General features: G+C 35.8%; 4 protein-coding genes across 5 annotated transcripts; 2 read left to right on the top strand and 2 right to left on the bottom strand.

The window, feature by feature from the left end:
* LOC18610291 (CLAVATA3/ESR (CLE)-related protein 10) lies at positions 809–2,095 on the bottom strand. Its single transcript, XM_007045862.2, has one exon. The coding sequence runs from the start codon at positions 1,887–1,889 to the stop codon at positions 1,545–1,547; it is 345 nt and encodes a 114-aa protein (XP_007045924.2). The 5' UTR covers positions 1,890–2,095; the 3' UTR covers positions 809–1,544.
* LOC18610290 (probable inactive purple acid phosphatase 2) lies at positions 6,363–9,505 on the top strand. Its single transcript, XM_007045861.2, has 2 exons — positions 6,363–7,151; positions 7,879–9,505. The coding sequence occupies exons 1-2, from the start codon at positions 6,471–6,473 to the stop codon at positions 9,154–9,156; spliced, it is 1,959 nt and encodes a 652-aa protein (XP_007045923.2). The 5' UTR covers positions 6,363–6,470; the 3' UTR covers positions 9,157–9,505.
* On the bottom strand, positions 9,279–12,643 carry LOC18610289 (putative SNAP25 homologous protein SNAP30). 2 transcript variants are annotated; one of them, XM_018116083.1, is made up of 7 exons: positions 12,357–12,643; positions 11,550–12,109; positions 10,729–10,822; positions 10,449–10,579; positions 10,256–10,353; positions 9,836–9,938; positions 9,279–9,686 (listed from the first exon to the last, which is right to left on the bottom strand). In XM_018116083.1, exons 2-6 carry the CDS (start codon positions 12,012–12,014, stop codon positions 9,839–9,841), a joined length of 888 nt encoding a protein of 295 aa, XP_017971572.1. In that variant the 5' UTR covers positions 12,015–12,109; positions 12,357–12,643; the 3' UTR covers positions 9,279–9,686; positions 9,836–9,838. The 2 variants fall into 2 exon arrangements, with proteins under 2 accessions (XP_017971572.1, XP_007045922.2); XM_007045860.2 differs by lacking the exon at positions 9,279–9,686 and having other exon boundaries at positions 9,701–9,938; positions 12,357–12,642.
* Positions 14,217–21,016, top strand: LOC18610288 (alpha-1,4 glucan phosphorylase L-2 isozyme, chloroplastic/amyloplastic). Its single transcript, XM_018116465.1, is given in 15 exon segments — positions 14,217–14,491; positions 14,724–14,953; positions 15,037–15,138; positions 15,280–15,456; positions 15,616–15,891; positions 16,116–16,387; positions 16,619–16,736; positions 16,881–17,267; positions 17,382–17,534; positions 18,201–18,329; positions 18,551–18,787; positions 19,204–19,280; positions 19,409–19,595; positions 19,777–19,977; positions 20,482–21,016. Coding segments are annotated over 15 exon segments (2,856 nt in total). The 5' UTR covers positions 14,217–14,298; the 3' UTR covers positions 20,599–21,016.

The following is a 25,149-nucleotide window of genomic DNA, read 5'->3' as shown; positions in this document are numbered from 1 at the left end:
TACATGGCTATTTGGAAATGGAAAAAACACTTGCTTTCCACATTTATTTTTTCTCTTTTTTTATAGTGTTTCATATATTTTGTTTAATAAAAGATGAAAATTAAAATTACTAAGATAATTTTCTTAATTACATTAATTGATTCTCTAATTAATTTGCGTGTTAGAAGAAAGTAGTACAATAATTCTTTAATTAATTCATAAATTTTTCTTAATGAAACTTTTTCTAGCCATTACCCCCAGCCTAATAAATCAATTCAGCCTACTTATAGTAAAAGGCCTAATTCCTAAAATTGCTTGGTTAAGTAACTGAATTGATAAAAAGCCTTACCAATTTAAAGAGTGTAAGATTAGAAGATTGTTCGGCATGTCAAATTTTTTTTTATATAATACCTTGTGGTTTTTTTTTATAATTACCAACATGTGAATATCATTTTTTTTCTCGATTAATATTTTGGGAATAATTTCTGATTTCACGAAAGGTAAATGGTTAATTTTATTTAATAAAATTATTAAAATATTTTAATTCAAAATTAACTTGTTTGTTCACATTTAAAAGAGTATTTTATAATTTTATTAGGTAAAATTAACAACTTAAATATAAATTATCCACGATATGCTAATCAGAAAAAAAATAATAAAATGTTATATGAAAAAAATTGAAACCACGAGAATTTTCAATTTAAAGAAAACAAAAAAAATTAAAACCACGGGAAGAATAGATGAAATTTATTTAAAAAATATAATATTTAATTAGATATATAGCTAATTCAACCAAGAAGAATGAAAAAAGAAAATGAAAAGACAAATATTCACAAGAAAAATGTATATAATTAAACCCCTAGCAAGCAAAATTAAAAAGCATAGATATAAGTAATAGATTGAAGCAAGTTATACAAACACATGACAGCATCAAGGTATTTATTACCAAAGCTATACTCCACAAAAAGAGAGGTCATCTTGTCCGACGGCTACCAATATTATCTCCTTCGTAGTTCCAAGGTCCATTAATGAAACTCATGGGTTTCTCTTGAATCCCAACTCCCCCCCTATCCTTCGATCCTTCCCCTTCATTTGAACCATATACTAACTAAAACAAAAGCAACGGTACGCCATTTCCTTGCTTGTTTTTGCTGCCTTGGTCCCCCCAAAATATATAGGATAGAAATCCAAAAACAAGTATGGAAATGGCAATCGTCTTGTAACGAGAACAGTGAAAGACAGAACAAGAAATTAGCTAATGTCTAATAATATTACTAAATCTGAGCATCGATCACAGCAGCCTAGGCGCCGCCGCCTGGGTTCTTTTCCTTGGCAATAACTGCTGGCTGCCGCTGAATTGACATCTTCTGTTTTCCCATCGCTATCCAATGGAGGAAATGAGAATGAAAAAAAAAAGGGCAGCTGCGTGTGAAGCTCCATGCAGGAAAGGCAACAAGAATTGCAAAGAAAGGCAAAATCTTGGGGAGAATATAGGTTACTAGGTAGAAAAGATGGTGTATGGACAAAGCGGTGGTGAATGAGAGGGATGATGAGTGGAGCTAGGATCAGTTGTGAAGAGGGTTGGGCCCTGAGGGGACAAGTCTCTTCTCCACACCGTATCTTGGATCGATTTCATTGAGTTCGGATGGTGGCGGTGGTGGTATTGGCTGCGGAAATGATGATGGCAAGAAATTAGGCTGGATTTTGTGGATTCTTTGAAGCTGAAAACAAAGAGACCGTTGCTGTGTACGGGAGAAAGAATCACAAGAACGGTAGTAGTTGGCGGCCTTGTGGCGGTGGACCTGGTGGTTCAAGCGGTTTCTTGGAGAGGTCCGCGGCAAAGTTGGGGTGCAGGGTTTGAGGAGGAGGAGGAGGAGAAATATAAAGATCAAAAGGCGGTAACAAGTCATCGGGGCGGCGTTGGTTCTTGTTGTTTTCCTTCTTCGGTTTCGTGAGATATGGGAATGGGAGGCCGGAAGAGAGATAAAACCTGATTGTCGACAGGGGAAGTGAGATGAGAGAAGGAAAGATGGTGATGGGAGGGAGGGCTTTAATGCAAAGCAAGACGCACATGAAAAGATATAATTGACCAGGGAAAACAAGCTAGATAAGGGAGGGAGGGGAGGGGAGGGGAGGGGAGTGGGGGCAAATTTCATTATTTCTCATCAAATTAGTCACGTATTCTTGTATGTGTACGGTTACCCAAACTGAGATACCGCACAATTTCTGAACCCCCCTGTGAATCTACTAACTTATTCAACCCTTGCAAAGTCCTTAACTGGTACCAAGCTGTGGCCAAGTCCTTTTCTCCATGTTTTTACCCTCCACTCCCCCCCCTCATTCTAGAAACCCTGTAAAACAGTAAACTATCAGACAGGTTTTTGTATGACATTGATGAATCATGTTGAGTTCCCTGATAGTTTTAACTCCACGTTCAAGCCTGGTGCTGACAATATCCGAGGTCTTTGGTGCTGCAGAGATAAATTGGGGTGGGAGGTACACCCGCTATGTTAATTAGTCGTTCGAGCAAACAAAGTAATAAATGTTAATTGAAATCAATGGGTTGGACGAAGAAACATGGCGCAAACAGGGTCTGAACTTTTCATTCATTGTCCACTCCTGTCTTTTCATATATCCTTCTGCAAACCCCTCCCCCAGTTTTATCTTTCTACTCCCCCATATGAACATTTGGGTAAGTTTGATGGCAGAACTGTTAGGATGTTTGATCAGTCTGCTGGAACTAACAGTAATTTAACTGGAAATATTTGATGCATAATAATAATAATAAGGATAAAATGTCCTCCTTAAGTTTTAATCGAAATTCCGAACGAATTTATCAATTTTTGAAATAAACAATTTGTCCAAAAAATGCCTACACCGTTAACAAAAGTTTAAAAAAATTAAAATATTTTTTTATTAATTTTAAAATTTATTATTATATTTTTAAAAAAAAAATTAAAAAAAGCACTGACTCTCCAAAAAAAAGGGAGCACTGATCGGTAGGGATGTCAACGGGTAGGGTACTTGTTAATTTTGAGCTACCCGAACCTGAACCCTATAAAAATAAACTATCAAAACCCTATTAAATGCTTGAATATTTTTAAAATTACTACCTTAACCTTAACCCTAATACATCCCCACAACTCGATAATTACTCTAATCTGTTTAAAAACTCGATTATATAAAAAAATTATTAAAATACTAGTCATGGATACCCAATTACCCGAATCTAAATCCGTATCCATATACAATAATATTTCTCTTATATATTCCATATAATTTACTAATAATTAAATTAATTCAAACACACAAATAATAAAATTTAAATATAAATAATCAAAAACAAATATCTATAACATAATTAATAAATTTATTAGTTATAGTTTTTGTAATGTTAACACAAAATATAAGGTAAATATATTTATATTTAAAATGTATATATATACTAAAAGTATTTTAATATATATAATAATAATTATATTTCTTATAAATGAACCCAATATATATAAAGTATATATATTAAAAGACATTACAAGTCAATTAATAATCATAGTTTCATTAATTAATTTAATTAACTATATAGGTTTGTCCTTAATTACAATAAATTAAAAAAAATAACTAAGTTTCCAAACTATTCTAATCTCACAACTTCCCTTTAGATTTATATATTATAAGTTTATATAAACAAAAGTATATATATTATAATTAATAATTTTATAAGTCATAATTTTTGTAATGTTAAAACATAAAACAGAAAGTAAATATATTTATGTTAAAAGTGTATACATATATATATATATATATATATATAATTATATTCTTTTATAATATGATATTTTATTCATATTATTTAAACATGATTAATAATTTAACAATTTTTAATTTAAATATATTAATGTCATCATAGTAACCATATTTTTGATATGTTTGTTAGTTTTTAATAAAAAGAATTGCTTGTAAACTTAGTAAAAATTATATATTTTTAATTTAATTATTAAAATAATAATAAAATATTTATAAATGGTAATCGGATTTGGATAACGAGTAACCAAGGGGTGGTATCCAAACCCTTCCCAAACCCGGTTATAGGATACTCTAATCTTATATAATCAGGTCGGATATCCTCGGGTACCTTATAATAGAATCTCATTGCCATCCCTACCAACCAGAGCTCCCAAGGGAGGGGAGCCCGATCAAGGCTTCTTAAGGGAGCATGGGCCTCCCTAGGGGAGCTTCGGTGCTCCCCATTTAGTGAGGTTTTTTTTTCTTTAATTAATTTTTTTTGAAAAGATTTTTCTTTAATTAATAAAATTATACAATAGTAATTTTAAAAATTAATTAATGCTAAAATTATCTTTTTACTATTACTACGTCATCAAATTGATGGAAACATTAACGGTTAACTAACGGCTACACCTAAGTGTCAAGCAGAAAATATTTTTTTGGATGGAGTAAAAACTAATGAACTTTCATATAATTTCAATCAAAATTTAAAAAAGTAAAAATATTTTACCTTAATAATAATAATAATAATCATAATGACAATTGGAAAAACAAGTAAATTACCAAGCTAAAAGTAAATTATAAGATCTAACTTCGTTTTACTTTAAGCTTAAACAAGTAATTTACTTGTGAAGAGGTAGTAGGCCTAATTTAGATGAAGACCAAATCATTATAAATTGGTAAACTTTCTCTATCTTGCAATTCTTTTATACTTTATTTAATCTATTTTCGATACTTTTGCCTTAAAGTTTCAATCTTTAATTTGTTTTTTTGCTAAGCACTATTTAGTCTCCTTCTAATATTATCACTCATTATTTACAAAAAATTATCTCTCATACATGTAGAGAGACTGTAATATCCAACATCCCATATCTGATGTGAATGTGATTGTTAATACCTATATAACAATCTAAACCCACCACTACTAGCAACTTGAACTTGAGCTTTTGAGGGTCACGTGGTTTAGGCCCAAAAAGCTGCTGGACCAGTGGTTGGACTTGGGTCGTTACAAATGGTATCAGAGTCTGCACCAGTCCGATGTGAACTTTCACATTACTCTGGTGAGATCTTGATCCCGTGGATGTGATGTGTAACCTTGATGAAGACATCAATGATTTGAGTGGATGAGATTATGATATCCAACATCTCACATCTGATGTGAATGTGATTGTTAAGACTTATTTAAGACTTATTTAAGAATCAAAGTCCACAACTACTAGAAATTTGAACTTAAGCTTTTGAGGGCCACGTGGTTTAGACTCAAAGTTTACGCCAATCTAATGTGAGTCTTTATGATGTGAGCTTTCACATTGCTCTGATGAGATCTTGGTCCTGTGGATGTAATGTGTGGCCTTGATGAGGACATCAAGGATTTGAGTGGATGAGATTGTAATACCCAACATCCCACATCTGATATGAATGTGATTGTTAAGACCTATATAACAATCCAAGCCCACCACTACTAGCAACTTGAGCTTGAACTTTTGAGTGTCACGTAGTTTAGGCCCAAAAAGCTGCTGAGTCAGTAGTTAGACTTGGGTCGTTACAGAGACTAAGTGACTTTTTAATATCTACCTTACCTTATATGTATCACTGCCTTAGAAAAAAAAATGAACCCGAACCAAAGCTAAATCTACCATTGAAAGTAGCCAATGAAAACAACATCATCTTTATTTGAAATTGTAACTTCTAAATTGTTTTCTACTAAGATTTAGTGGGTGACAATGTCATGTATCAACAGTTTTAGTTCAAAAATTATATATATTCAATTGAGAAAGACTTTATTTATGAGTTTAAAATTCGTCCCATCTCTTAGTATTATAAGATCCGTGACATTTTATTTCATTTAATTATACAACGCTCATTATTACATTGAAAACTTATCTTAATCTTAACTTACTTCGATTTTAATATCTTTTATAAGAAATCTCACAATGAAAGTTGAAAAAATCTTATACCAATTGTCACATGCTCACACTTCCAATTCAAATAACGTATTTATTAAGCGAAAGAATTTTAGTTAGAACTCCAACCTCTTTCTTATCTTTTACTTATACAAAATACTTAACAACTATTCTCGATAAAATAACACGAGAAGTAAATACTTTTGAAAAATCAACCTAGTTCCCATCTCAATTTTCATTAATCATTTCATTTGTGGCACTTTGATTTCGATTCATTATTATTGTATACTGGTTTCTTATGCTAGTAAATTGATAACATTTAAAAATATTTTCTATCTTACTGCATATTATTTTGGGAGAATAAGGTAAAATTGATGAAATAAAAAAGTATGGATAACTCGGCAGTCTACATCTTATACAAGACTCACAATATTATTGCAAAAATGCCACGCAAATATCCAAACATTAGAATATTCTCCCCAAAACAATACTGTATGCTTTATCTTTAACACTATTCAAAGCCCATGCTTTCAGCCGGTCTCTTTTCTTCCAGCAATCCTCATCGTTTCTCATCCACTGTCCGCCATGGTCCTGCTCTTGTTCTTCCTCCTCTCGCTTCTCTCCCAAACCCAATCCAAACCCATCCTCACTGTCTCCCCCAAAACCCTGTCCAAATCCGGCGACCATGTTCTCATACAATGGTCTGGCATCGACTCGCCTTCCAAACTCGACTGGCTCGGCCTCTACTCGCCCCCCGATTCATCGCACGACAATTTTATCGGTTACAAGTTCCTTTCCTCTTCCCCCACTTGGGAATCTGGGTCGGGCTCCATTTCTCTACCCCTCACCTCCCTCCGCTCCAACTACTCCTTCCGAATCTTCCGATGGTCCGAATCCGAGGTCAACCCGGACCGTCACGATCAGGATCATAATCCCCTCCCGGGCACGGATCATCTGTTGGCCGAATCGGAAAGGGTGGGGTTCGAGTCGGGTCGAGGGCCGGAGCAGATCCACTTGGCGTGGACGGGTCGGGAAGGGGAGATGCGGGTGATGTTCGTTGCGGAGGATTCGGAGGAGAGGCACGTGAGGTATGGGGAGAAGGAAGGAGAGTGGGAAGGTGACGTGGCGGTGGCACGTGCGGGAAGGTATGAGAGGGAAGACATGTGTCATGCACCAGCCAATGAGAGCGTTGGGTGGAGGGATCCTGGTTGGATATTTGATGCTGTCATGTCGGGTTTAAAGGGTGGAATCAAATATTATTATCAGGTAAAATTTAATTATTTTTGAGATTAAAGGATTGTCAATGCTGTTTTTAGATTAATATCATGGTATAATCTGGTTTTGCTCAGTTACCATATTTTTCTACTTGATTATAGCATTGATAATCATGGCTTTTACATTTGGAAATAACAAAGCAGGCATATTTGTTGCTAAATTTGGAAATGTTCTACTAGATTGTGTTCTAACTAACAAAAAAGTTCATTTTCAATAGCTAAATATATTGTTTGATATGGTTGTGGGAAAATGCTGAGCTCCTACTGTTGAGCTACATTGTTTTGTAGCATTACCATGAAATTGCTTTCTTTCCATTTCTTCGCCCTTTAGTAGCTTAGATAAGCCTTTACTTTTGATCATGAGGAAGGAGTAGGGTTGGGTTGCCTAGATTTGAACTTTGAACCAATGATTTCAGTAAGTGGCTAGTTACTGCTCAGCCTAAAAGTGGTTGGCTATAATTTTCTTTGACAGTTGCATAAAATTATCCATTCAAGTTGATTCATCTGTCTATGTGAAACGAAAATTGTATATTTATCTTGTTAATTTCTATTATATTGTATTCTTGTTACTTGTTAGGACTAAGCAAAAATGAAAAACCATCCTTTTCCTTGAAGTCATGGTGTACTCTGGATTCAACTTTAGCAGTTAATTTAGATGATAACTTGCATTACTCTGTTTTTCACCTTCTAAGAAAGAAAAACTATGTTATTTGTGATAGGTTGGAAGCGACTCCAAAGGTTGGAGCACAACCCGCAGTTTTGTGTCATGGGATGCGAGTTCAAAGGAAACACTAGCCTTCCTATTTGGAGACATGGGAACTGCTACACCATACTTAACCTTTAGTCGTACACAAGATGAAAGCATATCAACCATGAAGTGGATCCTACGTGACCTTGAAGCTCTTGGTGACAAGCCTGCTCTTGTTTCCCATATTGGGGATATCAGCTATGCAAGAGGCTACTCTTGGTTGTGGGATGAATTTTTCAACCTAATTGAGCCTGTTGCCTCCAAGGTCCCATATCATGTGTGTATTGGTAATCATGAATATGATTGGCCTTCACAGCCTTGGAGACCTGAGTGGTCCAATTCAATTTATGGAACAGATGGGGGTGGTGAATGTGGGGTGCCTTATAGCCTTAGATTTAATATGCCTGGCAACTCTTCAGAACCAACTGGAACCCGTGCTCCAGCTACCCAAAACCTTTACTACTCTTTTGATATGGGGACAGTTCATTTTGTGTACATGTCAACTGAAACCAATTTCCTCCCTGGAAGCAGCCAATATAATTTTCTGAAGCATGATCTAGAGTCAGTTGATCGGACAAAGACCCCTTTTGTTGTAGTTCAAGGGCATAGACCAATGTACACTACAAGCTATGAAAGTAGAGATGCCCCATTGAGGCAGAGAATGCTTGAGCACTTGGAACCTTTGTTTGTGAAAAACAATGTGACCCTTGCTTTATGGGGCCATGTTCACCGATACGAGAGGTTTTGTCCACTGAAGAACTTCACATGTGGAAGCATGGGGTTAAAAGGAGAGAGCTGGGAGGCATTACCGGTCCATGTTGTGATTGGGATGGCAGGACAAGACTGGCAACCAACATGGGAACCTAGACCAGACCATCCACATGACCCAGTCTACCCACAACCCAAGAGGTCTTTGTACCGCACGGGTGAGTTTGGGTACACTAGATTAGTTGCTACAAAAGAGAAGCTTATACTTTCTTTCGTAGGAAACCATGATGGGGAGGTGCATGACATGGTTGAGATTTTAGCATCTGGACAAGTTCTTAATGGTGGTGATGGTGACAGTGGTAGAGTTGGTGCTGTCCTTAAGGATGAGGCGATGGAGTACTCATTTTCACACTATGTCTGGGGTGGTAGTGTCTTGGTGCTTGGGGGTTTTGTGGGCTATGTTTTTGGTTTTGTTTCACATGCTAGGAAACGAGCTGCCTCAGGAAGGAGCTGGACTTTCGTGAAAAGTGAGGAGACATGAAGAGATTTTGCTAAACGTCATTCAGTGGCTGGAGATGTGGTGATGTGAGCTTCTAGATTTCAAACCTATTTGCAGTGACACATAGTTATGTGGTTCACAATGATGCTCTCGTGCTATTCTGACAAGGATAAGAAGCTGGGATACACCGTGCGGTGCCTTAAAGTACTTCACATCTTTAAACCTTTGTAATCATACAAAATTTCTCTCATGGTTCTGAAGTAAAGCACTCCATGACATGCTTCACTTTATTGTAACATGTATTATTTTTTCAGCGTCGTGTCGAATTAAGGACAAATATTTATGTGTATACTGAATCTCATATCAGGTAGAAATTATACATTTTCCTCAATAGTTGTGAATTAAAGAATTCCATGACATATTTCACTTCATTGTAACATGTATGACTTTTCGTTCGTGGTTAACTGAATTGCAATTTTCAGAAGTAATATGAGAGAGGCGTAATTTGGTTTCTACCAACAGATTGCAAATACAAAATGGAAGATTATATGTGAAGGAGACTGAAGAAAAACCTTGTGTTATTTCATTCAAACCAATGGAGTAAATTAGGAATGGCATATGTTTGGTCGAATAGGAGGGAAAAAATGAGAAAAAAAGAAAATGTTAGTTAAAGACTGCTAAATACAGGCATGGAAAGCAAAATTTGGTAAAGCTCTGTAACCTTTCACTTGGCAAGCAAATTACGTGCTCGCTGATTGGCACCTTTCACTCGAGAGTTCAGTTCATCCACATCATCATGAAGATGATCAAGGGCTTTGTTTTGTCTGCAATTTACCAAATCATTTCACAAAACATAAGAGTGTAACTGAGAATGGGTGGAAAGACCTAATCTGGTTCTGGGTATGTGAGGTAACCACGCAAAAGAAACACAAGCATGAACCCTGGAATGTCAGAAAAATGCCTAGCTTTATCACAACTTAGATGCCTAAGATTTCTATTTTGATTATTCTGAGAAACCCTCCAAGAAAAAGGCCACCATGAAATGCAGACTTTCAAGCAATACAAAAGGCATTTAAAAACCATTAAAGCAGTGCAGAAGTTTACTAGTACTTGGACATGATACGAGAGAGAGATAACAGACCTGTCAAGTTCAGATCCCATCTCCACAGCCATGCCCTTGAGATCACCCAAGATGTTACTTAGATCTGAGAGTGCATCATCTTGCTTTGCCTTCTCAAGCTGGTGTTAGATCACCAATTAATCTTATAGCCCAATTGCAGAATTTTTACTAAAAAAATTAGTATACACCCATCTCAACAATCATAGAGACTAACCTCAACTTTCTGTATGGCATTAGTTGGTTCAGGAGGAGGCGTCTTACTTCCTGGCTTAGCTTTAGGTACAGGAGCCAGACCCAACTTTTCTCTCTGCTCCTTCTGGTTTTCACTTTTCTTGGATGACTTATCTGTCAAAAGCAATGCAATAAACAACCAATCATTCTAATTACCTTTCAAACATTCCCATATTTCAGTTAACAACTTCCATATAAACGGAAAATGTTTGAATAAATTAGTACACGAAGGGACTGAAGAAGTTGTGTGAGATGAAGAAAACCTGAGGTGACTACAGGCCCTGCAATATCTCGGGTCTTCTTTGGCTTCCAAGGCTTAGAAAACATGCCGCCCAGACTATTCAAAAGCTTCTCACCCTGAAAATTTCAAAGTTTATAGAATCTGGTTAACAGGAAATGTAGTACACAAGAAACAACAGTATGAATTGTAAATGAGGGTTTGAGTGTAAAAAGGATGAAAGCTCTTAGAACATCAAGTGCTAGTCGACTTCTAAACTACAATAACAAGTTATTTTCAATGAATAATCTGGCTCTTTTGATCGTCTGATTGCATCTAGTGCTCGACTGCCCTTCCATATGAGAGAATCAAATAACATCATATGATCCAAATACCAGAAGACTATAGGTATCAATCACCCATCGACCAAGATATAAGGCAACATGTTTACCTACAGCCTTATAGGTATGAATAGCTAAGCTTATAAGCATCAAAAGTATACACTTTCCTGTACATAAACACATGCTTAAGCCATAGAAATTCTATGTTAAGTCTCAGACAATTTCATTAACTTAAAGCCCTACCACGAACAGATACACATGCTCCTTCATCATATCAAAAAAAAATTTTATCTGGTATAACGGCAATTAAAGAGGCCAATAATGATTAACATCCGGACCATGATAAAATCTCAATGCAGATCAGAGAGCTTTGCGTCATTTCAATTTCCAAAATGATCCTGACAAACAGGCTTAAAGGTTCAAAAATTTCCATTATTTTAACTATATTCTCCAGATTCTTCTTCTACCCTTCATGCTGACTCTTGTGTACAAAACTTGCAGCAAAATACAAGACTATAGAACTGACCTTACTTAAATCCTTATCTATGTCAACAGCCATGGCGTGGGTCCTTTCAATTTGCTCTCCTTGTTGATGCAAAGTATCAAGTGTCCTCGTAGCATCCTCTCTGATATTCTCAGCAATCTTCAAGCAGTTATTAACAGTGCTTGTTGTCTCCTCAGCCTTGTAAACAGCATAGTTCTCCAGGTCTTCCATAGTCTGGTTCTGTAATCCTCCAGAGTCGCGGAAATCATTCTTGTACCTATCTCGATCTCTTGCCGGTGATGGCCTAGTGGATGCTGAAGTTTGCTTTCTTCTTCCATGGTCATCATCATTGAAATCTGGGACCAATAGCACAGGCTCAGAAGCAGCTCTTCTAGCAGGTGTAGTAGTATTCCTGTTATCTTCAGTGTCAGAATCAAATGGGGTGGAACCACCAGAAGCAGCTGGTGGGTCCACTGACTTCTGCCTAGGTCTCATAAATCCAAACATTTTGTCAAGTGTAAAATTGCTTGTTTAGGAATCTAAAATCCAAGAGAGGAAACCACAGGTACACGTTGAAAGTCAATTCTTCGACAAAATGGTACCTGAGAAACAAGAGATTGTAACCTCCAATTAACATTAACACAATGAGGCAAATAAACATGGCATTGAAAACTGAGATAATAAATTAACAACAATGAGTTGCTGATTAACTATGGGGAATGCCATCCAAGTCTGAAAGGAACACGATCAAATAATAAAGAGGAAAGGACCCATAACTTGACTATATCACATTCAAAGAATTTCTAAAGAAGCAAACAACAAATTCAAGCAAATTTAACGGAAGGGTACCTGAGAAAAACTTCGAATTGAACAAAAATGAAGAGTAAAACTTGATACACAAACCCAAGAAGGAAGAGCAAAGTTTGGGTTTGTGTGCAAAAGGGAAGTTATCAGGAAATGGGGAAGAGTACGAGAAGGAGAGGGTTTCTTTTTATTTCTGATTATAGTTTATTTGTTGTCTTGTAATCCTCTCTCTCTCTTTGATCAAACAGATGGGAGGCGCCCCGGAAAAGGAGAGCAAGCCACCTTTGCAATAACCTCCAAAACTGCAGGAGCTCTCCCTCTTGAGAACCGTTGGAATTTGAATTTCTGTTTCATTTTCGCTTTTTGGTATAAAATATTGGTTTTGTTTCCTTTCTGTCCTTTCTAATTTTAGATTCTGTTCGTACATGGTGTAGCGTACCAAGCCCAAGCCTCGAGACAGGGATTGGGTTTTGATTTGGGCCGTGTCAGGCCCAACCCTTTAAGACCATTATATCAATTATCTTTGCATTAAGAAAATATTTTCATTAAAAAGATAAAAGATAAGATAATTTTTTAATTACAGTAGGTCAGAAAAAAAAAAGATGATTAGTCTTAATAGAGGTACTAACATTTTTTAATTTGATTCTAATTTATTATTTTCGTATTATTTATGAATAGTCAAACCCTCAAATTCAAATTATTTATATATTGAATAAAATAATATTCTTTTTTTACAAATTTTTACTATTTGTTAATTATGATAGTTTTTGTTTTTTTTTAATAATGATAAAAAAAATCAAGACCAATGTTACAATTCGATTTGAATAACAGAATTTATTCTCACTAATAAATGATAATTTGATCCACTCTTTAATTATTGGTTGATTTTCTCAATCAAATGAAAAGGAAATGGCAATTCACATCCCGAAAAAGGTGGACGATCTAGAATCAAAATAGAAATATCATCATTGATTATCATTGCATAAGAATGCGATTCTCGTAAAGTATGAGAATATAATTCTTATTGGATTCATAGAGGTAACTTTTTCGTTATTCGAAAAATTCACATTATTATTCTCATTTTATTTTTTTAATCTTTTTACGATCTAGAAAAAAAATAAAATTAACAAAAAAGAGAAGAAAACTAAACAAAATTAATTTAAATGAAAAAAAAAAGGACAGATGTGTGAAAGTTTCTCTTCAGAAGTATCACTTTTTGCAAGTGGAAATATCTCTATGTTAGGACAAGCCCCACTTGATTGGAATTTGACAATTGGGACATGGACGCCTCTTTGGCCATCGAACAACAACAAAGCTAGCTCCAACTGCTCCATGTGACCAAATTCTCCTGCTTGCCTTTGTACGGCCCTCTTTTCCCAACAGACGGTGCATGCTTCAATTGCTTCCCCCAACTCAATCTTTGTTCTTGTCAGAACAATCTGACTCTGTTAACTTATTATAAGTACTGTTATTAAAATAGTTTCTTTTATGTTACGTAGTATTGATTTTTATGTATTAACATATCATATTAAATAATAATACAATATATTAACATAATCACGTCACTTATTATTTATATCATGTAATACTGTTTTTAATATACTATCATATATATCATGTAAATTCTAATATATTAATATATCATATTAAATAGTAACGTGATATACTGATATAATTATATTAATATTGTATAATTTATCGTGTAAATATATAAAGTGATAAATGATATTTTAATTAATGATAATTAATGGTTACGGATGCAAGAAACTAGGTATGATTATAAATTTTGCATCGTTTAGAACGTGAGAACGAGAGATGGATGGAACAGTAGTAGGGGGAGAGACTTAAAAGGGAGAAGAGAAGGCGCCAAAACGAAGATAAGACGACAAAAAGCAACACTTTCTCTTTCACTCATTTTCTTCTCTTTTTATCGCTCTCTCTTCAAGGGGGGTAGTGACTAGTGAGCGAAATAAGGAAACCATAAACAATGGCGTCTCTGCCTTTCTCTGCTACTTGTTCTCATCACTCCACCTTCATAGATTTCAACTATACAGCAAGGAACTCAAAGCTTTTCTTCCCCAGAAACTCACGTTTTACTTTCTCAAGGAGGAATTTCCTTGTCAAAAGTGTTGCTAGCAACCAAAAGCAGCACATCAAAGGAGCTCAAGTCACTGGGGAAGGTTTGGTTTACTTTTAATAACTCTTGCTTTCCAAGTAGATATTTAGTTGTTTGATTGAATCCAAGGTATTGTTTGCTACTCTATATTAGTAGGCAGGGAACCCTTTTAAGGAAAGAAATTTATAATTAATGTATTGTAAATGTAAAAATCTTTCCTAAAATAGTATTTTTGAGGATTTTCTTTTTCTTTTTCCAATTTAGTCTTGATCATGGTGGGTTGCTTTCATCTGCAGCTTCTCTAGATACCTTTGTTCCAGATTCTGCATCCATTGCATCAAGCATTAAATACCATGCTGAGTTCACACCATCTTTCTCTCCGGACCATTTTGAGCTCCCCAAGGCATTTTATGCAACTGCTGAAACTGTTCGAGATTCACTTATTATAAACTGGAATGCTACTTATGAATACTATGAGAAAATTAATGTAAAGCAGGCTTATTATCTTTCTATGGAGTTTCTACAGGTTTTCCATTTAACTACTTCTTCTTCTTCCTGCTAATGAAATTTGTATAGGTTGTGAAACATCTTACCTCACCATTCTTGCAGGGTAGAGCTTTGCTAAATGCAATAGGTAATTTAGATCTTACAGGAGCTTATGCAGAAGCTTTGAAGAAGCTGGGACACAGTTTGGAGGATGTAGATAGGGAGGTTAGATGCCTTCGTGATGATTCCATCATATATGGATTCTTCTTTCTGTTTATAATTGGGAATTCCTATTAAGAAAATTTCTTAAGTGTGCACATTTCCTTTTTTTAAGTTGCTAAAATTTTTCAGTTGATTGCGCACTAGGAACCAGATGCTGCACTTGGAAATGGTGGCTTAGGACGTCTTGCTTCATGCTTTCTGGACTCCCTAGCAACACTAAATTACCCTGCTAGGGGATATGGACTTAGGTACAAATATGGACTGTTCAAACAGCATATTACGAAAGATGGTCAGGAGGAAGTTGCAGAAAATTGGCTTGAGGTATCTTTCATTACATCCTTATTACGAGTTAAAACAATTTCAATTATGAAAAACTTAGATTGATTTGTATTTCTAAATAGTCTCATTAGGACCTTTGTTTGTTTTCTTAGTAATAACACAGTGATTTCAATGGTTGAATCAATGTCAATTATATTGCAGATGGGAAATCCATGGGGAATTGTGAGAAATGATGTGTCCTACCCTGTGAAATTCTATGGTGAAGTCATTTCAGGGCCTGAAGGAGTTAAACAATGGGTTGGAGGAGAAAATGTAATGGCTGTTGCTTATGATGTTCCAATACCTGGATATAAAACTAAAACTACAGTTAACCTCCGACTATGGTTTACTAAAGTTGCACCAGATCAGTTTGATTTACGTTCTTTCAATGCTGGAGATCATGCCAAAGCATACGCAGCAATGAAGAATGCTGAAAAGGTTTGAATTCATAATCATTTGGAATTTAGTTTTACAGTGCAATGTGTGAATTCCTCCCTGCTGTTGTCTGCTGATGCACTTGAAAGCCAAGACGTTGTCGTGGTGGTGGCAGAAACACGACAACTATATTGAATTTGAGTGCTTTGTATCACACAGTTTGTGCTGGCTTCCAAAATTATGTTTACATCTCTTACATGATTGGTAAAATATTTTATCATGATCAGATTTGCTACATATTATACCCTGGTGATGAGTCACTTGAGGGGAAGACTCTTTGACTGAAGCAACAATATACATTATGCTCAGCTTCTCTCCAAGACATCATTGCATGCTACGAAAAGAGATCAGGAGAGTCTGAGAATTGGGAAAATTTCCCTGACAAGGTTGCAGTTCAGATGAATGATACTCATCCAACACTCAGCATTCCAGAGCTGATACGGATATTAATGGATGTGAAGGGTTTGAGCTGGGAACAAGCCTGGACTATCACACAACGGTACTTACTCTCATGGACTTAAATGCTATACATTGTTTTGAAAGAGCTGTTCTGGTATTTATATGTTCGTGTTCCATAAGTTGCATTAGACTTATGCTATCCATCATATGAAGTTTTACATCCTTGCAAACATCTGGAATATCTAGAAAGAACTACTATATTTTCTGATACTTTAAATTGGTTTCTGGTTATAGTATATTGTATTTATATTGTTGATGACCTCTCCTCCAGAACTGTTGCATACACAAACCATACAGTTCTGCCTGAGGCACTGGAGAAATGCAGTCTGGAGCTAATGCAGAAATTGCTTCCTCGACACGTTGAGATCATTAGAATGATTGATGAGGAGGTAACTTTAGAGGCAATATGGTGATTTTTAGGTCCTCTCTAGGAGATATATCTAGTGTATGGATTAAACTAAAGTTCTCCTTTTCTTGAAGAGTAGATATTCTTTTCCACATAATCTAACACCTCTCTTTATTCTGTGCATCAGCTGATTCAAACTATTATTGATGAGTATGGCGCAGAGGATCTGGAACTGTTGCAAGAAAAGCTGAAACAAATGAGAATTCTAGATAACATTGAGTTGCCTCAGTCAGTAGCTGAATTGTTTGTTAAACCAGAAAAAAGTTCTGTTGTTGATTCAACTGAAGAAGATGATATTTCTGATGAAGAAACTAAGCCAATTGATGAGGAAGACCAACTTGAGGAACAGGACATTGAGAACAAAGATGAGGCGACACCAATTGAGCCAGATCCAAAACTTCCCAAGACGGTCCGAATGGCTAATCTATGCGTTGCTGGTGGCTATGCAGTGAATGGTGTTGCTGAGATTCATAGTGAAATAGTGAAAAATGAAGTTTTCAATGAATTCTACAAGGTAGCCATTCAAATGGGATAAACTTTTCCTTCTCCCATTCAATGTATTTTGAAAAACCGAAGCATTGGTTTCATTTTAGGACTTATGATATGCATATATGTTGCTTTTTGGCAGTTGTGGCCTGAGAAATTTCAAAATAAAACAAATGGGGTTACACCAAGAAGATGGATTCGCTTTTGCATTCCAGACTTGAGCAAAATTATAACTAAGTGGACTGGATCAGAAGACTGGGTTGTAAATACGGAGAAATTGATGATACTTCGTAAGGTACAGTGGCATATCCAAACTTGAAGTTAATCAAATGTTTTAATTCCTTGTAGTTTCCAACAAATATAGTTTCTTCACCAGAAACTTCTGTGCATCTTGTTATAATTCTTGGTAGCCAATAAATTGCATAGTAAGAAAGCATATGTCCTAATCAGATCCATAAAAGCTGTCTGTTAAGCGGTGCTAGAAATGTGGAAGGATCTAAACAGTGGTGTCGAAAGTTGATTCATCTTATTTTATCTGGAAATCACATTTCATTCATTAACAATCCTATCTGTCAGCTGAAAAGTATATTATCTAGTGTGGATCCCTTGTCTTAGTCATGTGAAACATGCACATAAAGTTTCACTTCCTCAGTTAGATTATCTCAGTTACTAGAGCAGGAATTTCCATTGTCCTGAGCTGATAGACTAACAAATAAGACATTGGTTCTTGACCAACATTTAGTTAATAGCTAGATAAAGTTTGGGTTTGAATTTCCTCTTTCAAGTTACCTTTCCCTTGTCAGGATTTTCTTCCTATATGTGTTCTGGAAACATATCTTCTCAGATGTAACTAGTACCTACATTCATATATACACTTGAGGAAAGAATATACTATATTTCCATTAAATGTTGTGCTAGCTCTATACATATTGATAAGAGGACTGATGAGAATTGTCCACAGTTTGCTGATAATGAGGATCTTCAATCTGAATGGAGGGAAGCAAAAAGAAGAAACAAGGTTAAGGTCGCATCTTTCCTCAGAGAAAAAATTGGCTATATTGTCAATCCCGATGCAATGTTCGATGTGCAGGTTACTTCTTCCTAGTTCAGACTACTTCTTTTATTCATTCTGTTGTAGCTACATATGTTATGGAAAGGAAGTCGAGCGACATTTTCGTTTTGCCTAAGCCTCGCTCACACAACTCGTTAATAATGAAAAAGAAAGAACCCAAACAAGATTTGTGGCTTCCATTTCATTATCTTTTTAAGCTAATGAATTAATGGTAGACGACCTTATGGATGTAATTGCAGGTAAAGCGCATCCATGAATACAAGAGACAATTATTGAACATTATGGGAATAGTTTACCGCTATAAGAAAATGAAAGAAATGAGCCATGAGGAAAGAAAAGCATGCTTTGTTCCTCGGGTATGCATATTTGGAGGAAAAGCTTTTGCTACATACATCCAAGCCAAAAGGATAGTGAAGTTCATCGCAGATGTCGGGGCTACTGTAAGCCATGATCCTGAAATAGGAGATCTTCTGAAGGTGTGATTTTTACCGATAATAGTTATTGATCAAGAAAGATGTCTCACGGTCATGATATATTCCTTTTCTGAATCATAGGCAAGCAATTTCAGTCAATTGAACTAATCATTTTGTTAGCAAGAAATGTTTACCATTGCATACCAGATAAGATGAAGACAGGGCTGTATTCATGCCCATGTAGTTTAAATGATGAAGGCCATCTGTCATTTTGCTACCTAAGTTAAGCATGATTACTCAATCCTATTGGATTGATACCAAAATGATTGCTTTTTTTCTTTTTATTTCTTTTTCATGTTAAATGAAATCCAATTTTCTGAATTAGACAAAGCCCATACTAAGTGCTCCTATGCTTGCTTGATGTTGGGAACCGATCCTTGTTTGTAATCATGATCTTGTTCTTTTTGTTTATATGTCAGGTAGTGTTTGTTCCTGATTACAATGTAAGTGTGGCCGAAATGCTTATTCCCGGCAGTGAGCTATCTCAGCATATAAGGTAATCTGATCATGGGCTCCTTACTACTTTTTCTTGTTCAATTTGCAATATACATCATGAAACCAATAGGTTGGTACTGATTAATATATATTGCTCTCTGTCTCTCAAATATTGTTTTAATTGTTTAGTACGGCTGGAATGGAGGCTAGTGGAACCAGCAATATGAAGTTTGCAATGAACGGCTGCATCCTAATTGGAACATTAGATGGAGCTAATGTTGAAATAAGGCAAAAGGTTGGTGAAGATAACTTCTTTCTCTTTGGTGCAAAGGCTCACGAAATAGCTGGACTAAGGAAAGAAAGAGCTGAGGGAAAGGTGAGCTTAATAAGTCAGATCAGCCCTACTTTCCTGTTCCCTTCCTTTGGTTTTTGCTTTTGGAAAGCTGGGAATGAACCTGAAGGCACATAACAGAAAACGTATAACCTGAATTTAAGAAGAAACCGGTGAAGTGGTTATTGCAATCACTGTTATTATCTTGTTTGATCTCTTTTCACAGTTTGTGCCAGACCCAAGGTTTGAAGAAGTGAAAGCATACGTCAGAAGTGGTGTTTTTGGTCCCTACAACTATGAAAAACTGATGGGATCCTTGGAAGGAAATGAAGGTTACGGTCGTGCCGATTATTTCCTTGTCGGAAAAGATTTTCCTAGTTACATTGAGTGCCAAGAGAAGGTTGACGAGGCATATAGAGACCAAAAGGTAAGCAACAATGTGGTAACACTCTTGCATCAGACACATAGATGTGGATGTGCACACTTTTGTTGCCACATAAAACATCAGTACCCTACATGTCTAAGCTAATAATGCAAGTCTAACTCTGTTCAGTCAGGATTTGCCTAAAGGGAAAAAGGCCAAGAGGTAGGGAGCAATTCAGTTTTGTAGTTTTCAGCCAGTTCAATTATTGCATAATATTGATCCATCTGAGGTTATTCTATATAATGAGCAATCTGCATACCAAGACCCTGGACCTCAATAATTCGAAATCTAGCTCAGTTTCAGCAATCTTAGGTCGGAAAATCTTTTCCTTTTCAATAAAATTTTAAATTTTACCTGTGCATAATTGTTTAAACACATAAACGAAAATGTGTAAAACTTTGTCTAAAATAACACTCACTCATACATTTGTAAGATTATATATATTAATGATGACCAGCATCATACTTATATTGCTACAAGACCTGATTTGATCCATTTTTTAAACAGAGATGGACAAAAATGTCGATTTTGAACACAGCTGGCTCATACAAGTTCAGCAGTGACCGCACTATTCATGATTATGCCAGGGACATCTGGAGGATTGATCCTGTTGTGCTGCCATGATTACTTATGTGTTATCCTGGTGAATGCAAGTTTAGCCCATCTACATCCTCCTTTCTGCCTTTCCATGTGTAGAATTAAGTACATTTAGTAGTATAGCATGGTATAGTGCTAATTAGTCCTATCACTATATAGAAGAGCTGGAAGGCCTGGAATCATCAAGATCTCCCAAAAAATATGCAGTTGATCGCAGTGATTTACAGCAAGCAAGATTCTTATCAAGGTTCAGTAAACGCCAATACTGCAATTACAAGCTGCAAAGACCTCCTGCCTTTGTGATGTTGCAAAAATATTGGAATTGCCATAACTTGAGTCCTTCTGTTTTCATAAAGGGTTGCAGGAACAGAAAAAATGGGAATAATAGGATGTGCATTGGGTTTTTAAGATCTTATAATGAGACCTTCATTACTTCCTTGTCTTTCCTTGCAAGATGAAGCACTAACAGGAGCTCTTACCTTAATTTTAGCAGCTAAACTGAGTAAAACACCATGAGTTGTTTATGCTGAAACCAGAATTTTATGTGAGTTAAGCTACGTAAAATATTGTGCTAGGGTTAAATAAAATGTCTCTTAAGGACAAATTTAAGAACAGTTCCTGGCAGAAATCATTGGAACTGATTCTGGTGGTTCTATATGTATGCAATTTCTCACCCACCCCACTCCAACCCCGCTCCCCCAATGAAAAAATTATGAAATCATGGAACAAACCAGTACTATTGATATGGTTTTAGTGCACATGATTCCATTACGGTACCTGAGCCTGTTCCTGTTATCTAACTCTTAACCATGGACCTGAGACTGAGAGCTTGCAGACCCTCCACGATTTCCCTGTTGCTAATGACTTAATCTCTAGTCTCCATCAGACAAAGAGAGATCAATGCGGTCTTCAACCCATTTCTTTCTTAAAGGCTTTGTTCATCCCGCAAGACAGCAACCAATCTCCTCCGCCAAACATTTATCAATTAAAAAGGGTTTTACTTTATGTATTATTTGATATCACTACACCAGATGCATCATGAGAATCTCCTTTTTTTTCCAAATTTTGAAGACGTTTGATGTAGACTAAAGCCTGTTGATTTGCTTCATCGATCGAACAATTCTAACCGCAAAAGAACCATATGCAAAACTTTGAAGGTGAAGTCCTTTTAATGAAAAGACTAATACTAATATGTTTCCATATACACTTTTCTGCATGTTCTACACTTCTGTTGTGAAAGTTAATCTCAGGATACCCTTTAAAAGTATTATAAAGTTGCTTTCGAGCTCATTTACTATTATATCACTAATACTATTTTATATATATATATATGGAATAACTCCTTTTCAAAAGTTGCTTTCGAGCTCATTTGCTGCTCAGTGTCACAAACATGAATAAGTCACCTACGACCTAGAGTCCCTAAAATATAAAAGTCTTGGCAATGCAACTAACACCACTTTTTAGAAGATAAAAAAGTTGGAGATTGGTTTGCTTTAATTATTTGCTTGTTAGATGTTCCAAAACTATATTTCCTCTCTCTCTCTCTCTCCTTTTCATTGATAAGTTAGGTATAAATTAATGACCCCAAATTTGGTCCATTCCCACTCCAAGAAATCAAGCATGCAGAGAGTTAAAAGTCAATGGAGACACGGGTGATATAATGATTGCATCTAGTTCAAGCATAAACTGTTCTTTGGGCTTTTGAAAATCCTCAACTTTGAGGAGAGTTTGACCTTAAAAAACTAGTTGCGTGCGTTTGAGTTCTTGATCCCACCCAAGATAAGATTTTGTAGTATTTGTCACCAGAAGTTTCCAGCCTAGCTAGCTAGGGAGGAATACATAAATTCTTGTCAAGCCTGATATTTTAAGGAACTGATCTTGGCAAAAGAGATTGATGCCTCCATGATTGGCCATACATCTCTAGCATGCAAGGTAGTCATAAAATTTCATGGAATGTAAGATTTACAATCCTAATTTTCCCCTTATGTCTCTCTTTTTATGTTCATATTCAATCATCAAATTAACTATAAACTAGGAATTACTAAGAATATTAATTAGATCCATTAATATACATGAAGGGTTAAGCAGCTGCACTTTGCTTATAAAAGTTTCAGAAGTTTCATTGTCCATACCTGTTCTTATGGTAGTGGACTAAGGTCTGTGATGGATTTCTATAAACAAATACATCTTGATTGAGCAAATAAATAAATATAGCTAAAACCCAGATTTGTTACAGTGCCTCCTACACTAACAGAACCTAAATATCTCTTTCTCTTGAGCATACCAACGAGCCTGAAGTTCGATTAGGTGATTGATATATATGGGGTTGGAGACGTCAGAGCATAAGCATTAGAAGTGCAACTTGACAGTGAAAAAAGTTTCGTTTTCCTAATTGTAGACAGCATCAAGAAAGCCTGTTAAACTGCTATAATACAGGCCAGCCTCTCAACATCAGAAGCATCCTAGTCTATTATAATTGGGTGTTTCAAGCACTGCCAATGGGGTTATTGAACTAGTTTGATCAAGGCGCTTTGCTTGAAATGCAAGAGACAGTACTTCCCAAACAAAACGCGTGGAAACAGGCAAAACAAAACGCCAATGGGAGCTTATCCCTTATCCGAAAAACGCCACCAAAAATAAAGTTTACAAAAGTGGTCCATCTTCATTAGCCATGGACATACAGATATTTCATTATTTTTATTTATATAGTAAAGCGACCTATCTAATTAAGATTGGTTCTCTATAAACAATAATGCAAAGCTAAAGTTAAAAGGAAAAAAAAAAAAGGGAAGGGGGGGTCGACCCCAAGAACAGTCGTCGCTTGCAAAGCAAGCATTCTGGTTCATGCACCATATGGATTATGTTTCACTGATCTGCACCTGCAGAATCTGTAGTACAATTGGCAACAAAAATTTTTTTTTCTTTCACTTTGCCTTAGTGTGAGCAGTTGAGATTCTGTCAAATGAAACTCTTTTGTATTTTTGCAAGCAAATTGGCTGTGAATGTCACTTTCATGAATTAAGAGGGGGGTTACCACCTCTCCTTTCTCTCGTGGTTGTTGTTCAAGAATCATGGCATTGCCACCACTACTTGTAATGATGATCATGATTTACTAATAAGGGAAAATATTGTATGATGATTTTATTCAGATTCAATGCTCCTGGTTTTGGTATAATACCCCCAACCCCCCAATGGCCCACTTTTTGCTACATCGTATCATGGTAACTAACATTCATTTAGGTTGGTGTCGGCTGCAATTTCTTTGTTCGTTGTTAGCCTCTTAATCCTTAATTAACCCCTCCCCCCCCCCCCCCCCCAAATTTCCCTTAGGATTTTGTTGCTAATCAGTAGATAATGCTCTCTCGACCAAGTTTTAAATACAGATTTTACAACGTCAAAAGGGTATTTTTGTAAAATTATTAATAGTACGGATTTTACACCGTCAAAAGGGTATTAAAAATTATTGAATTACTTGTTATTGTGTTTTAAAAACATTTGTTAACCAAACCCTTTAAATATGTTAACTTAATCATGCAACTAAGGGTGCCTCAAATGCTATATATAATTAGATTTAACACACGAAAATACTCTTCCACCAAGTTTTAAATATTAATATTATAAACAAAAGAACTCAAATCTAAGATCAAATATTACTTTTAAATCCCAAATTTAGCAGTATTTTTAGTAAGATTGTCGGCACATAATCTGCTTTTTTATGTAGGCAGGAATATGTGAGAAAATCATAACCAGCATCTGTAAATAGGATATTAGGGTTGTATGTGACGCCTGTCATTTCATGAAAGCGAAGGTAAACCAAAAATAGGAAAAGGAAAGGAGGGTTGGTCCACCGATATTATATATATATATATATATACTACTTGAAAATTCTGATCAGCTGATCAGGTCATGAAGGAACCACTGCCATTCTGCAACATGATTGGCAACTAGATAGGAGAGAGTGAGATAAAAGATAAAAAGTGGTCCTCAAAACCTGACTGTGACGGCAAGTGCATGGCTCAGAGACTAGCTTCAAGCTCTTGGTGTATGTATGCTTACTTCCTCCCAGCAAGATTTATCCTGGATTCATATAAATCAGTAGTCAAGATTGTTTCTAATCAATTGTTTTTCTTTCTTTTCACAAAACCAGGGTGAATTTTCTGGTTGTCAGCCATTGACAGATAAAGTTGAAAGAGCTTGGAAAATTCAGTTTGGGTGTCATTTAAGGGCATACCTTCATTGTCTCCTGTAGGTAAAATTAATAACATAAATTATCACATACTTCCTAATTAAAACATTGAAATATATATGCTTCCAAATGACTGCAGCACATGCCTTTGTGATCATATCTCAAGTAAAGTTAAGAGTTGTAATGGAAAGATACTTTCTGCTGACTTTCTAACAGTTGCAAGTGCTTTTTTTTTATTGTTAATTTCTGATTTATTTTGATCTTTAACTGGAAGCTTCGAGCTGATTGATATGAAATAATATATATATATATATGACCTGATGAACACCTGAATGGGGGCAAGTAGTGCAATTTCCTCAGGATCATAACAAGACATCTGACAGGCAACTAAT

This window comes from Theobroma cacao, chromosome 2, assembly GCF_000208745.1.
Source record: "Theobroma cacao cultivar B97-61/B2 chromosome 2, Criollo_cocoa_genome_V2, whole genome shotgun sequence".
NCBI lineage: Eukaryota > Viridiplantae > Streptophyta > Magnoliopsida > Malvales > Malvaceae > Theobroma > Theobroma cacao.
This window is presented reverse-complemented; position numbering and strand designations above follow the sequence as displayed.